Raw genomic sequence first — 15,985 nt, 5'->3', positions numbered from 1 at the left:
CAGTATCTACTTCTTTCACATCCTTACATATACACTTGATAAATACTGCCCAGGCGATCATACAAAGACACTGAGGAGAGACTCGAGCCCCCTCTATAGCTGGCCCTTTCCCTCCTTTCAACCCTCCCTCCCAATACTTTCCCCCTGCACCCCTTAATTTTTTCTCCTTTTCTCTATACCTTTCTTATCCTGTCTTTACTCATATTTCTTCCTTTTATTTTGTTTGTCCACCTTTACCTATGTCTGCTCTATTCTATGCTTTTCTTCTTTTAGCACCTTTCCCACTGACACTGGCAATTTGGGGGCTAGTTTTCCTGGGGGACATAATTCCACTGACACCAATGAATTGAGGGGGCTATTCTGCTCTTGGTGTAATGCTACGATCCTACTGACTTCCCTGGGGGCTACGATCCCACTGACAGCAGTACTTTGGGAGCCATTTTTCCTGTGGGACATGATTCCACTGACGCCAATGAATTGGGGGCTATGCTCCTCTGGGGGCCACCATCCCACTGACACAAATGATTTGGGGGCTATTATTTTATGTACTCCTGTCATTATTTAGGATACTTATTAAAGAAAATAGCATTCAGCTTGGTCTAATGTAATTCTTTAAGTGCAATTTGACAATCGCTGAATTACTTGGTAAACCTTTTACATTTACCATATAAAGCATATAATTGTGTGATTTTTATTTATTTTTTTGTGACATCATTTCTATAATGTGTATATATGGCAACTTTTTCTATGCATCCACTTTTGAAATGATCTTTTTCAGGGAATTTTGAGTTTATTAATGTATTGCAGTTCAAAAATACCAGGTAAAGGAAGTACAATGGTAACAAGAAAGAGAAATTGGGAAGATAAGATTACATATAAAGTGTAAAAGTGTAAAATGTTTTTTTTTGTTTGTAATTTATCATTTCTATATTGTGTATACTGTATATGGCAAATTATTTTATGCAATCACTTTGAAATTGTCTTTTCCAGATAATTTTTTAGTTTATTAATGTATTGTAGTAAAAATACCAGGTAAAGCAAGTACATTAGTAACAAGAAAGGGAAATGGAAAAAATAAGATTCAATATGAAGTATATAAAATTTGGTGTTTTTTTTTTTTTTCTTTTCATTCTAAATTGTAATTTATAATTTCAATATTGTGTGTTTTATATATGGCAAATGATTCTATACATGCTCTTCTGAAATTATATATTTCAGTGAATTTTGAGTTTATTAGTGTATTGCAGTAATAATACCAGGTAAAGGAACTACGTTAGTAACAAGAAAGGGAAATTGGGAGAATGGATTTCAATTAAATCTTTGGGTATTTATTGGCATGCAAAGTGGAATGTCTCCACAAGTTTGGAGCTGACATGTTTTGCATAGAATGTCTCCCTTTCTTCCAGTGTGCAGGCTTTTGCTGCCCTCTGCCAGTTGATAAGATGTTTACAGCAAGTTGAACTATATATTTGTGAGCATTTATGACTTCTATGAAATAATTTCGAACACCACAAACATACTGTCTTCATGATATCTATTAATACAAATCCCATCAAAGAATATAAATACACATTATATGCATCCACATAGCCCATTAAATGCCATTATCAAAACGTTAATGCATCAGTTGTTGTTGGTGTTGTGTATTTTTACTGAATGTAACGGAGTCTTCAAGAGCAGGCAGATTAAAAAAATAAATAAAAGAAAACTCCCATTGTGTAAGAACTGTGGCTCACTCCAGCGACTTAAAAATAATGAGGGCGGAATGGATTGGTTGATATTCTGCTCATATTCCTAGTCATTGAAAATACATGCTGTGCTAAGCACATTAAGTCACAAAAGTGCCTCCCTTTAGTGAGTTTGATTTCTGAAGACATTACAGTGGAGCTAGGAATTATAATCAGCCCAGGCACCATTCCGAAGAAGACTGGAGAGCTCACGGAACAAGCTTCTCCAAATTGGTCCTTTAGGGAACTGGACTGGGCACGTTGATGGCAGTGTTTTTATGTCTTTTTGTCACTCAATGAAATATTAAAATAAAATGTTTTTCAATGAAATATTTAAATTGTTATACAGCGGAAGTAGCTGTATCTTCCTTAGCTCGAATTAGTAGTAGTGCAAATAAAGCCTTCAGCGCTTTTGAGAAATATTTTATGTGTTTCTGTTTTTTCTTTCCTCTTAAGGCAAATGATGTGCTGCCGGAAAGCTTGATGAATGCTTTGTTTCTCATATCTGTCGACCTGCCATTTCGTATTGCATATCCCAGTGTTCATGAATCTGTTATCGCTTTTATGGAGCAGCTGAATTCTGAGGACTATGGGGCCTATAAACAAGCCTCTGAGACTGTGTATTCAATTGAGTGTACAGCATCCTTTATGTCTTGTTCAAGCAAAGAGGTTTGTACAAGGCTTATTAATGTAGAACATGACCTTCTTGTATCAGTCATTTTTTAATCATGAGTAATGGAATACTAGTGGCTAATATATGGAAATGGTACATGTATGTTAAATGGAACATGGGAGTACAAAACGCATTGTCACAGTTCAACTGCAGACCTGCAGTTGAGCTGTTACTAGTACTACAAGTATTTACAGACCTCTTACCCCTGGTTCTGCAGGCATGCAGGGCTGTGCTGTTGCTTGTAGTCCTCCATCCAGACTCACTCTTGCACCAGTCTGGCAGCTTTAGGTGTCGGCCGACCTCTCCTGCTGTTTCTTATGCAGCTTCTCAGCCAATCAGTGCAGTCTGCCTGTGGCCAATCCTGTGGTTCCTCCCTCTTGCCTGGCTTTCCCAAGCTAGATGCTGAGCCCCCTAGATGCTGAGCCCCCCCACCCCAGGTTGCCATTAAACCAGAATTCCTCGGAGTTTACCCATGTACTGACCTTTGGCTTGTCCCTTGAAATCCCAGTCTTCAGTCTGTCCTTATCCTTTGGATTGTCTCTGGAAGTCCTGGTCATCTGTCTGTCCCTAGATGAAAGTAGTCACTCGCACTCGATGTGTCCCCGTCCTCAGACAAACAGAGGACGGGGCCGCTTGGCCTCGAAACGTCGCTAAGGAGATGTGTGTTATCTCAGTCAATAAACAGCATTGACTTTAATATCATGGAGTGCAAGTGACTACTTTCATCTATCTACATTTCACGGAGGCATCCGTGACCACCGCATCCACCCAGTTGGATTTGAGTTTTTGTCCGGTCAGGAGTGCGATGGGACAGGAGGCTAAAGTATCTGTCTGTCCCTGACCTTTGTTTTGTCCGTTGCATGCGTGTCTGCAACCTGTCCAGAACTCTGGCCTTGTCTACTATTCTAAGCTGTTAGGTGAGTTGGGTGAACCTGGGGTCAGCACGCAGTCAAGTCCATCTCAACCATTACGAGCTCTGGTGAACACCAGCTGGCCCTTAGATTCCACGTCATGGGGGGCCTTATGCCACCTACCTAGCATTGCAGCACCCTGCCTAGTACCTTGACCTACCAGCCTATTCTGTCTTGCTTGTACTCCAGCTCTGTGAGTCGTCAGCCTACACTGCTCGCACCCTTTTCTCTAACTGTCCCTGCCAGTGTAGTAGATGCTGTCCACAGACCTGATTCCAGTTTATACCTGTGAACCCCGATCTGTGACAAGTGAAATACATGTACTTTTCTGCTACTCTTCAATTTAACCCAAATCATTGTAGAAATTAGTAGTTGACAACTTCTGCAAAACTGTTTAGACCAAATTGTCATGGGGAGGAAACATTCAAATCTTTGATTATCCCTGGAAATTGGAGATGGTTGATAAAGTTTACATTAGTGGTTGAAACTAGGGATGCAACAAAATGAAAATTTGTGACCGAGACTGAGAAATAGAAATTTGTCTGGCCGATACCGAAAATGCATGACTATCCTCTGCCAACCCCCCCCCTGGCCACAGTAATAGTAAGCCTGCTATTGACTGCCTGCTGTTTACATCTGTTTGAACACAGCAGCTGGAAGGGAAGGAAGCAGTGGCGGAGCAGTGAAAGCTCCTGCTGTAGGGCAGGCACCGTATTATTGGCACTTTTTTTTTCCTGTCAGCATTTTGTCGATATTACCATTTCTGGCCGAAACGTTTCTGCCGTTGATAATTTGGTGCAACCCTATTTGAAACCTGGGGACTTTGATTTTATATTGAGAACCACCTCTTACCCATTCTACCTTAATGGGGACCGGTGGTAGGTTTCTTTAATGTCTATCTCCAACTTGTCTTTTCTACTTCTAACATTTGTTGGGAGTTCTTCATTTTTTTATTTTATTTAGTTAGTTTTCCAACCTGTGAGTCTTCATTTTAGTGGGTCTTGCTCCCCACTTCCAGATTTTACTAGCAGATGATCTTTGCAGATGTATACTGAACACTGGAAGTGCCTTAGCCTCATTGTAACTGCTAGTCTTGATTGGTACAGCTTACAGCACCCTCAAAGAAGAGTAGTAAGGAAGTTTAACTTTAGGGGAAAAAAAGCTTGGCAACTTCTGTAATAGTATGCCACAACATCAGTGCTGCACCCTTTTCTCTGGTGCTGTGGTATATTCTTTATAGCACCAGAATGGTGTATTGCAGTGTGTTATTGGGTGATAGAAAAGATTGCCAGGAGCAGCAAGGGTGGTATTAGCGCTTTGGGCACTTCTCTTTATTATGTTATCAGTGAATGAGTGTAAGGGCCTGTGTCGCCAGGCTTTTGTTCTCATCAGGCGTCATTTTCGATTTCCAAGTCTATGGGAAATCAAAAATGCATGAATCAGGTCAAACGCAGGCCAGAAGGAGGTCAACTGAAAGTCATATGCACCTATCAATAAATTCTAAATAATCTCGGAAGCATCTCAAACTGACATCAAACTGATCCCATAGGCACAAGCCCAAAGATCATTGATACAGGCCCTAAGGTTGTTTTTTTGCCTGGGAATAAGGTTCCTATGGGGGTTAGAAGTGCTTGATATTGCTCCCTAGGGTAGCTCTAAAAAGCACAAATGCTGTATCGGGTATTTGATTGCTTGCAGGAAGGACTTTTTTGGTCAGCCTTGGTTGTACTCTGTTGATGCTGATCAGGGCTATCCTGTTACCCACGGGAAATGGATATCTAAATATATTTCAATGACTACAATAATATTCACATAAACACCCCTAGATCTGAGGATTCTTAGACAAAAGAAGTAGTTCAATCAGCAATATACATTTATTGACAGGGTTACATATTTACATATAACACACAAAACAATATTTACAAAGCATGTAAAGTGTGGTGGAGTTTTACCTCTCAGCTTCTCGCCTGTTCATACTGAATGCCCTTGTGTCCCAGGTAAAAGAGAGAGCCCGTGGCTTGCTAACAATACCTTATGTACCCTCCTTTCTGTACAGTGGCTACCAAATGTACATTGGGCGTAACCTGATTGGAGGATTTAAATAAGGTTGTTGTTTACCCCCCATGTGAGATGTGATAAGCAAACAAAACATAGCTAGGATATGCACCTATCAATAAATTCTAAATAATCTCGGAAGCATCTCAAACTGACATCAAACTGATCCCATAGGCACAAGCCCAAAGATCATTGATACAGGCCCTAAGGTTGTTTTTTTGCCTGGGAATAAGGTTCCTATGGGGGTTAGAAGTGCTTGATATTGCTCCCTAGGGTAGCTCTAAAAAGCACAAATGCTGTATCGGGTATTTGATTGCTTGCAGGAAGGACTTTTTTGGTCAGCCTTGGTTGTACTCTGTTGATGCTGATCAGGGCTATCCTGTTACCCACGGGAAATGGATATCTAAATATATTTCAATGACTACAATAATATTCACATAAACACCCCTAGATCTGAGGATTCTTAGACAAAAGAAGTAGTTCAATCAGCAATATACATTTATTGACAGGGTTACATATTTACATATAACACACAAAACAATATTTACAAAGCATGTAAAGTGTGGTGGAGTTTTACCTCTCAGCTTCTCGCCTGTTCATACTGAATGCCCTTGTGTCCCAGGTAAAAGAGAGAGCCCGTGGCTTGCTAACAATACCTTATGTACCCTCCTTTCTGTACAGTGGCTACCAAATGTACATTGGGCGTAACCTGATTGGAGGATTTAAATAAGGTTGTTGTTTACCCCCCAAGGGAGATGTGATAAGCAAACAAAACAATAGCTAGGACGTTAAAGCAGACAGATTCACAGTAACACAATTGAGGAACTGAGAGACACATAACATGCAGATAGATGCAGTCAAATATATATATATATATTATAATATCTAATGAATATATTACACAAGCAAAGCTTTATATGGCAAGACCTCTTTTTGAAAAATGAGGAAGTACTAATATAGTTGTCATGAGAGCAGAGAGAAGAAATATTTTAATTAGAATGCCGCTAGCGTATAAAATCTTTCTTGCTCTATCCATACAAAAAAAAACAAAGCATACAATTGTTGGATATTTGAATTGATATAGAAAGTATGCAGTTTCTTGAATCTGTTTGTTTGCTTTATTTAGAATCATACTATACATTCTATTGAATTTGGTCATACAGAGTTTCACTTAACTGTTGATTTATTCCCTTTTTTTTGTAGGGCGCAAACTTTTTGGAATTGGTGGAGTTGGCTGAGAAAGCACTCACTAGCCTTCCCTACCACAAGCATTTCCCATTGGTTCGAAAATTCATCCACGCTTGTTCAGACATGTATGTGGTTTATAAAAATGTGTTTGCTGTTGTTAGTTGTACTTCAGGTTCCATGTATTATGATTAATAATTCCAGTAGTTTCAGTTATGTTATTTAAACACATTTTTATGTGATGCATTAACACACATTAAAAATGTGCACATCTTCCTTTATGTTGTAATCTATGTCCATGTTTTGTTGTTGAAAATAGTGTAGTAAAATCCATTGCTTTTGAAGCCAGCAGAGGTCAGGCAATACCAATTAAAGAAATCTTTCTCATGTTCTGGTGTTTTCCTACATACAAAGTAAAACACCTCTTACTATGCTGTGATTTTAAACACTCTGTTCAATAATTTGGAAGCAAGCCTTTTAATCTTTGATTTATTATTAATATGATTATTACTATTTCATTAAGGAATTGTTACATTTTGCTGTCCACGACTCTAACAGATTTAACTCCGCACAAAGTGGCCCTGTACTTTTGGAAGAGTCTCAGAAAGTACTTCTGCGCATGATGTCCCACTGGGTGCCTGCTGTGAGAGTTGAAGCTTATAATAATTGTCTTGAAATTGTAAAGGTAATGTGTAGTTTCACTTCATAAATTTATTAAAGTACTAAAATATTAAAACTTAGTTTGATCAAAATGAGCTCAAAGACTTTTAAAGTTTAGTTACTTAAAAAAAAACACATGCACAAACATAATTTTTCTTCTATAAGTAAACTTGTATCACTGACCGTGCAAGACAAGGAACGAACCATAAACAGTTTAAAGCACAAAAACACTTTCCATGCTGTTATGTGCAGCCTGCAGCACTATAAATAATGCATAAGCCTATAAAAGAATACAAAAATACTGTTTTTATATTTTAAAAAGACAATATGGCGGAATACACTCGTGCAAAAAATAATCGAAAAGTGCACTTGTAAAAAACTATTTTATAAAAACATGTATAGCTTCCCAGGAAACCACTCAGAAAATCCACTTTAAGTATGGATAAGATGTCGTAGACAATGTATATCGGAACAAGGATATAAAAGCACATAGGCTTGACCAGAGTCTAATGCACTTCTGCCAAGATAAGTATAATATAACAAACTTTGATGATTATATGTGAAATGCAAGAAAACGCCATAATTGTCATAATTCAGTCTATCATGAACGCAGCTGCTAGACTCATTCACCTAACCAACCGCTCAGTGTCTGCAACCCCCCTCTGTCAATCCCTGCACTGGCTTCCTATAGCCCAAAGGATAACATTCAAAATATTAATAACTGCGTACAAACCATCCGCAACTCTGGCCCCGGCTATATCTCCAACCTGGTCTCAAAGTATCACCCTAACCGTCCCCTCCGCTCTTCACAAGACCTCCTGCTTTCCAGCTCCCTCATCAACTCCTCCCATGCTCGCCTCCAGGACTTCACTAGAGTGTCTCCCATCCTATGGAACTCTCTACCCTAACCTGTCTGTCTATCTCCCACACTGACTGCCTTTGGCGATCCCTTAAGACTCATCTCTTCAGGGAAGCCTATCACACTTCACCCTAACCACTGAACAATCACTTTTTCAAACAATCATCCCCGCGCAGCTACCTCCTCATGTATCACTTGCCCCTCCCTTTTAGATTGTAAGCCCTCACGTGCAGGGCCCTCCTTACCATCTTGTCTTGAATTGTATTGTGACTGTAATTTCTTCCTTATATTGTAAAGCGCTGTGCAAACTATTGGCGCTATATAAATCCTGTATAATAATTGTGTTTTTTTATATTATCTACTAATAGGTTATTTTATCACTTTGTAGGATGCCTTAGGAATTTACAATGTGACAAAGCCAGTGTCTTCGATTTGCAGTAGTATAAATTTTTTACTTCATCCGAAAGTTCTCTATGAAATAATCACGTTTGGCCTGCAAGACTCAAACCAAGAGGTATCCATTTACACTTTACTACTTTACAAATGCATGCTTTTTCTATAATATATAAATACTGTATGGTGTCAAATAAGGAACTTACAACAAATCTATTTAACAATGTTGTACATTTATGTTAAAATGTCTCTAACTTTCAAACACTTATACACTTTACCCAATAATTGGGCTTGCATATCTTTTAAAGTTGAACTCCAGTCAAACACAGAGAAAAATACAATATGGAAGCTGCTGTATCTGTCAAAGGATTTTTATTTTTTATCTATACAGCGCTGATAATTTTTCAATTCTTCACACAACACAGACCTGTTCAGCAGGGTGCAATACCTAAGGTTTTTTTTTCTCTGCTGCAGTTAAAGTTCAATTTAAGATATAAATGGTTATACATACTTACTTACATTGGTCCAGCTTAACCCAATGCAAGTATGCATATGTTATACCTGATCGACCTACAGGGAACCTGTAAAGCACTGTAGTAGCTGAAGCTACTACAGTGCTGACAGTCATCTTCTGGGTCCGGGTGCTGAACTGAGCAACTTCCTCTCTGCTCTGAAAGCACAGGGGGTCACTCACTCAACACTAGGCAATGCCTAGTATTTTTATTGATGAATGCAAAGTGGTCTCTGACTGGATGAGGGGCAGTAACATCATGATCCTGTACTCGTTAAATAAATATTAGTGATTCTCTGAATGGCCGCTGTGTTTTCAGAGCATAGGGGAAACCACTCAGCACAGCACCAGGATCAGGAAGATCACTATCAGCACTCTAGTAGCCAGAGCTTTACAGGCTCCCCGTGGGTCGATCAGTTACGGCATATGCATACTTGCATTGGGCCAAGCTGAACCAATGTAAGTATGCCTAATAATTTATATCTTACAGGTCCAACTAATTAGATTTTTGCTGCTGTTTTTATGCAATGAAAAGGTTGAGTTACAGTTACTGACAATGTTACTCACATGTCATCTGACACATCACCTTGATTTCTCCATTTCGATTTCAGGCTAAAGTGACACTAAACTCAGGAGTTAAATCTTAAAAATGCATTCAAGTACCCTATTAACATAAATGTAGCTTATGTGTGTATCACTCAGCTGTAGATCCTCAAATCACCTCTGAATTGGTGCTGACACTGTCCTTCCTTCTGGAGGGTCAGTACTTTGTTCTCTATGGTCCCTGTGTGTGTTGTAAAGTAGCCACAACTCCAAGGTCGCTCCCGTGATAGACTACAATCTCGTGTTTAGTTTACTAATTTGTATTGAGATTGTAGTCCATCACGGGAGCAAGCTTGGAGCAGTGTCGCACCAATTACGAGATGATTTGAGGATATACAGCTGAGTGATGTACACATAAGCTACATTTGTATTAATAGGCTACCTGCATTCATTTTTAAGGTTTGACTCCTGAGTTTAATGTCTCTTTAAAGTAATGCAATAGAATCCTGTTTTTTTGTTAATATTCAGATCTGGTCCCATACCCTCATCATTTGGGTCCTATACCCCCAAGGAGTATGGGTACTGTTAATTAGAAATCTAATTTCTAGATAGTCATGGGACTGTTTGCATAAAAAGTGGAATGCTTGTTCATGTGGGCCAATGTCATCAAATTAAACAAATATATAGGTGTAGTTTCCAGCAACATCATTGCGCTACTTACTGAATGTATACACTTAGCAGTGCTAGACTTGGAAGTGTGGGTCTCAACTGCTTAGCTACACCTCCTCATCTATTGTTTTGATAAACATAGACTTAGCTGTTTGCAGGGGATCCCAAAGCTATATGGACTGGTATTAGAAACTTCATTAAAATGATGTCCCTGTTAAGAACTAAACTGAGGATCCCAGCTTTGCAAGACCAAAAAAAGACAATCACTTAAACTACGTTTTCTCTGTAAAATAAGATGAGTATTCAAGGTCATTTTAGATCTCACTGGTTAGAAGAGAGCATATAATTATGGCCATATATGTTTTTGTGGTCTTGGGACTCATCTCTGACCTTAGATACTAATATTTTCTACAGTAGAGGTTAGATCATTACCATTATATGGTGGCATGACTGGATTGTCTTTGTCATTTTTTGTAAAAAGAAATTTGATAGTCTGTACATTAAAAGTAATGGATTCTCAAGTGAGCAATGTAACGACTAAAAGCCCCACACACACAAACACCAAAAAGCAATGCTCAGTGTATGAGGTTTGTGTTAATGACTTTGCACATAAGAGGGCTAAGCTTCATCCTTCAGTTTCTTAAAAATGTACATGGACAGCAGAATGTTTTTGTTTTTGTTTACTGGCGCAGCAGTTCCCCTTTTTGTCAGTAGACTTCCTTTCTACACTTTCTAAAGGACCTGTGACAGTGGTATCAGTTGAGATGATTCTCTGATTATTTACAGGGTTATTCACAAAAGGGTGAAGAGTTTGGGGAAGGCCGGAGAAGTGAACAATCTGGGCCAAAATAGTGGATTTTGAGAAATTCTCCAATTCATCTCACTTTCTAGTTCGGCTAAGTTGTCCCAGGTTGTTCACTTCTCCAGCCTTCTCCCAACTCTTCACCCTTAGACTTTATTGCAAAACCCATGTGTCACAAGCAAAAGCCATTGATTGACACAAGCTCTATCTGTTGCGCACCCTATTTTCAATATTGCTTTACACCATGTGAATAATTCCTTCTTCTCAAAGCGTGTTTTTTTTATTTCTGTATTTCTTACAGGTTTGTTGTTCTGCCAAGGCCATTCTATCATTTTTACTTAAAGGACAGCTTGTCATGCCTGCATTGTGCTGGAATAAATTTATTGAAGCACTTCATCCTGTCATACCAGTTTTGCAGGTATTGTCCATTTTAACTCACTTTTGTCCATTTACTCATACTTTGTGTCTTGATGCTTTAAAAGCAGATAAAACACTTTTTGCACAAATCTGGCTTATTGACAAAAGAGGCTCTTGTCGATGATAAAGGATATCACACAAAGTGTTAATTTTGCATCTCCTGTTGACCTTTCATTTTGGACCTGATGTATCAACATGTTTTTAAAGACAATATAAAATGTTTCCAACAATTTCTTTCATCCTACATGGAGAAGAGCTCAGCTAGATGTAAATAATCATATCAATATGTTTTAAATTTGTTGTAGCCTAATTTTTCATTATAAATGCACATGGGGGACAGCCATATTTTCTCATTACATGAGGTATGCATCCTGCTTTGCAATGCCACACAGTTGTTGTGCTCTGCTGTGCTTTACCAAATTGAAAGTATATAGGTTGGTTAACTCACTGAGCACAATGCACTCTTAAGTGTGACTGATCTATCTTCTCAACAATCTTTAGTAGACTTTAAGTAGTTAGGAAGAGCCATTGTAGCAGCCTAAAATGTATGTAACCCCCAAAATGAGTTTCTTTTGCTCCTTTCTGTCTGATACATATGTTATTGAAAGAATTTAGCTCTATCTGTTCAATATGTACAAAACAATTACCTATTGATCATGTCAGAAATGTACAGCTGTCCTGTGCACGTTTCATGTATTACTTCTAACTAGCCCTCCTTGTTCTTATCTTGGCCTGCAGAATAATTATTATCTATATTGTGGAAATTACAATAGGGGTAGGGTTTTATTAGTTTAATAAAAGACAACTGGGCAGGGCTGTCACCTCTCAGTCCACAAAAATGCTGTGTGTGTTCAGCCCATAACAGGACTTAGAGGCTGACTGTATATAAGGCAGATCATCAGTTATTTTTCTGTACTCGCAAATTCTTTAAACGGATAAAACATGAGGAAATGTGACTGTAATATAGGAATATACTGCATATGTATATATTTTTTGCCCTAACTTGCACTTTTACTAACCTGCTCCTAGTGTCTAATTTGCAAATCTCTATATTTATGACAATAAAAAAAAATATAGTAGAGCAAGCATGTATAAATGTAAGAGTCACATCACAAATTTCTCTTCACAGCAATAATAACTAATTATGCGCTCACTAATAAGATAGGAACTGGTGCCACTTAGCAATATCTTTATGTGATGACTACATAGTGATTTGCGGTTCTACACATTGTTATTTCTTTGGAGGTTACATTTTTCACAATGCACTGACATGTTTATATAATACAGATAAACATTATTTCCATGCTGGGTTGTAAAAGGGTAGCACAAACATAGAAATTGTTGATCAACTTGCATAACATGGAGCAGTAGGTCAGACAGCTAAATTAAATATTACATTTTCTTTCTGCGCTATACATAGTTTTACATATAAAGCTATGAATGCAACTAGCTAGTCTTTGCCATACTATACATTTTTCATTTTGTGTTTTAGTGTTTGTTACTGTCTTGCACAAGGTTCCTGGTGTGTATCATTATTTTTTATTATATATTTATATAGTGCCGAGCCCTCAAGGAGCTTACAATCTAAAGTCCTTATATCACATGCATAGTTATGAAGGCCAATATAGACTGGAGCCAATAAACCTGCCAACATGTCTTTGGAGTGTGGGAGGAAACCAGAGTTTGGAATCCACCGACTGCCATCCACAACCAAAGCAAGTTAGGGGACCCTTATGGAGAACTAGGCTTTCAGCTTCCACATCAGGCTTCGCCCTCTTTTGATCCAGCCTTGCATCATTTTTTGCTTGGACGCTGTTGGCTGTGCAGCAGACAGTGTCCTAGCAACCATTGACTCATACTCTGCCCCATTCAGCTGCTGTCTGTCAGATTCTCCAACTGACAGCTGAACAAAGGGGTGGGGATGCTGACTGACCTTTATTGGCCAAATATGGTCTTTGCTATATTTTGGTAATGACATCAGTCAGCATTCCCAGCCCCTTTGTTTACGTTCAGTTGTTGGCTGGAGAAGCTCCTTGCCAGTAGCTGAATGAGGCCAAGGATAAGTCATTGGTTGCTATGACACTGGAGGCTGCCAACATTCTTGCAACCAACCAGCCCTGAGGGAAGTTGTCACATTCATGACAGCTTCCCAGCACAAACATGCCTTGGTTTTCACTACACCATGGCACAGTGCATTTGGGGTTTTTTACCTCCAGTTTTGTTATCCACAAACTGGTGCAAATAATTTTTGAATTGTAGCAGCCATAGTGACACATTGTGAAAGTTCTACAAATAACTACCTGAATCTGTTGCATGTCTCGGAGCTCCTAATAAAACTGTTGTAAGGTTTTCATGAATCAGGGACCATACCACCAGAAAAGATTTGCAAATGTAAATGTGTCAGTCATTTATGAACAGAACCTGAAAACTAGCTCAGTCATGAAGGGGTTAATCTCCCCCCCAATATACCTTTATTGCAGTTTTTGTTTTGCATCTTCTGTCTAATATTTCATGGGTTTAAAAGTTCACCTTTGTTTCAATGATTTATTTTGCCAGATGAGTTTAACATTTTTTTTATGTTTCAGGGTTTTGCAGATATGGATGATGCAGTGGGTACCTCCATCTTAACCTTGTGTGAGACATCAGAAAGGGGGGAAGGAACTTTGCCTAAAATAAATCTTTTAAAAGCTGCTATGCGATTTCTATTTGCTAAAAAGCTGACGTAAGTTCACTTTTCTCTTTATGTTCATCAATTGGCTTGCTGCACTGTCTATCCTGATTTTTACATAAGTCACTTTTTACCTTTTTTAAATTCCTGACAATATTCAGGAACAGGTTAATTTTTCAACAATGCTCTACAATATGCCACTAAAAAGCAGACTTTTTAGTGGCAAACCAGTCAAGAGAGTTTGCCAAGGCTGAGATGGAAAAGGAACAATGTTTTATGTATCCTCTCATCCAGATTGCAAAATTGTAATTTTGTAGAAAACGCTTTTTTTGGCGAGTGTGTGTGGCTTCAACTGGGGAAAACTTGTGTGAAACAATTCTAAATATAGTCAAGAGCTGCATAGACACAATGATTTGCATGACAGTGTCATCTCTAACCTATCATCTCAGTCCAGGACATAGATGCTGAACCTGATGCCTGAACAAATATGGCTCTGACTGTATGAAGAAAAAAGCAGTGAAATTAATTATCGGGGCAGTACTGGGATAAATATCTGAAAGTGTTACATATTAAATATTACTTGGTGTACATGCACTTAACAGAATATACAGTATATGATGTAAGCTCCACTTTAACTACTTCAGCACTCACAACTATTTACCCATATGAGCTAGAGCACTGTACACATTTCAGCATTGGGCCTAAGGCATAACACAACAATTGCTTATGACATAAGTATTTTTGTTATTACTACTTACGTCATTCTCTCTTGGGGGCAGATAAAAGCTTTCTTTTGGTGGTGTTGTCTTACCAAAATTATTTTTTCTTTATTTTAAAGGCTCAAAACAAATTAGTATTTGTTATTATTATTATGCAATTTATTTTGTTTATTACAGTACTATCATTTTGTTGCTGGCCTGAAATAAGGTGAAGCTGTTTACTGAGAGTTCCCTACTACATGCTGGCTAAAGGTGGCCATACATTGTACAATTGGTCAGGTTGGGAAATTTTCCTCTAGCCAAATGAAAATGGATGAATCCATGGGGTTTTGATTCATCACAAATCTCAGCAAAATTGGTTGGTTAGTACGACTAACCAAACGATTTCCGAAATAGACATTTGACTATGCTTGATGGGGAAGTCTAGGTATAATCGAACGTTCATGCCAAAAACAAAAAATTTAGAATGAAAATCGTACAATGTATGGCCACCTCTAGCCTTACTACTACCTGGCTCACCTTTTACTTCTTTTCTTGGATAATTTCCCAGGTGATGCTGATTCATTGCCCACTGCTCAGGATGAGCCATGTTTTAAGCGGGTCCCCTGGCTGGCTGTGCCCAGAAGCAAGTGGGTCCCATGCCTGGTAGAGCCAGGGAATAAATGGGTCCCCTGTCTGGCTGAGCCAGGAAATAAGTGGGTCATCTGCCTGGCTGAGCCAGGAAATAAGTGGGTCATCTGCCTGGCTGAGCCAGGAAATAAGTGGGTCATCTGCCTGGCTGAGCCAGGAAATAAAGGGTTATCTGCCTTGCTATGTGGAGGCGGTGCGTAAATCACAAGATGTTAAGAAGAAAAATAATTCTAAATCTCTTGACATGTAAAATAATAGGTTTGTGTATATTTATATATTGCATGTTGCAGTTTGCTTAGAGTTCTGTTTTAAAAATGAGGAATGTTTTTTCTCCATACCAGGTCATTGTAAACAATCAAATTTTCTTAGCAATGAGAGAATGGCAAATATCCAGTCCAGCTTTCTTCACCCTGAAAAGCATGATTATGTGATTGTCGGCTGACAGTAAAGTTTCCTTAGGGAACTATAGGGAAATAGTTTATTTTTTATTTAAAATTCGATTATAGTTATGTTATGCGGCCAGTTTGGATGCAAAACAAGCTTCACTATAATCTTTAAAATGG

At 38.5% G+C, this 15,985-nt stretch overlaps 1 protein-coding gene across 1 annotated transcript in view; it reads left to right on the top strand.

Annotated features, from left to right (window-relative positions):
• Positions 1-15,985, top strand: part of LOC108792405 (rotatin-like) — a gene marked incomplete at its 3' end in the record, with an annotated part of 117,168 nt that overhangs the window by 44,607 nt on the left and 56,576 nt on the right. Inside the window, exons 13-18 of the mRNA XM_018563179.1 lie at positions 2,184-2,396; positions 6,570-6,679; positions 7,110-7,236; positions 8,459-8,584; positions 11,290-11,406; positions 13,991-14,127. Of these exons, the coding sequence (XP_018418681.1) occupies positions 2,184-2,396; positions 6,570-6,679; positions 7,110-7,236; positions 8,459-8,584; positions 11,290-11,406; positions 13,991-14,127 (830 nt within the window). The remainder of the gene's footprint in view (positions 1-2,183; positions 2,397-6,569; positions 6,680-7,109; positions 7,237-8,458; positions 8,585-11,289; positions 11,407-13,990; positions 14,128-15,985) is intronic.

This window comes from Nanorana parkeri, unplaced genomic scaffold (assembly GCF_000935625.1).
Source record: "Nanorana parkeri isolate BGI_ZX_2015 unplaced genomic scaffold, ASM93562v1 scaffold638, whole genome shotgun sequence".
NCBI lineage: Eukaryota > Metazoa > Chordata > Amphibia > Anura > Dicroglossidae > Nanorana > Nanorana parkeri.
Note: the sequence above shows the minus strand (reverse complement) of the source record. Positions and strands in the feature narration are given on the sequence as shown.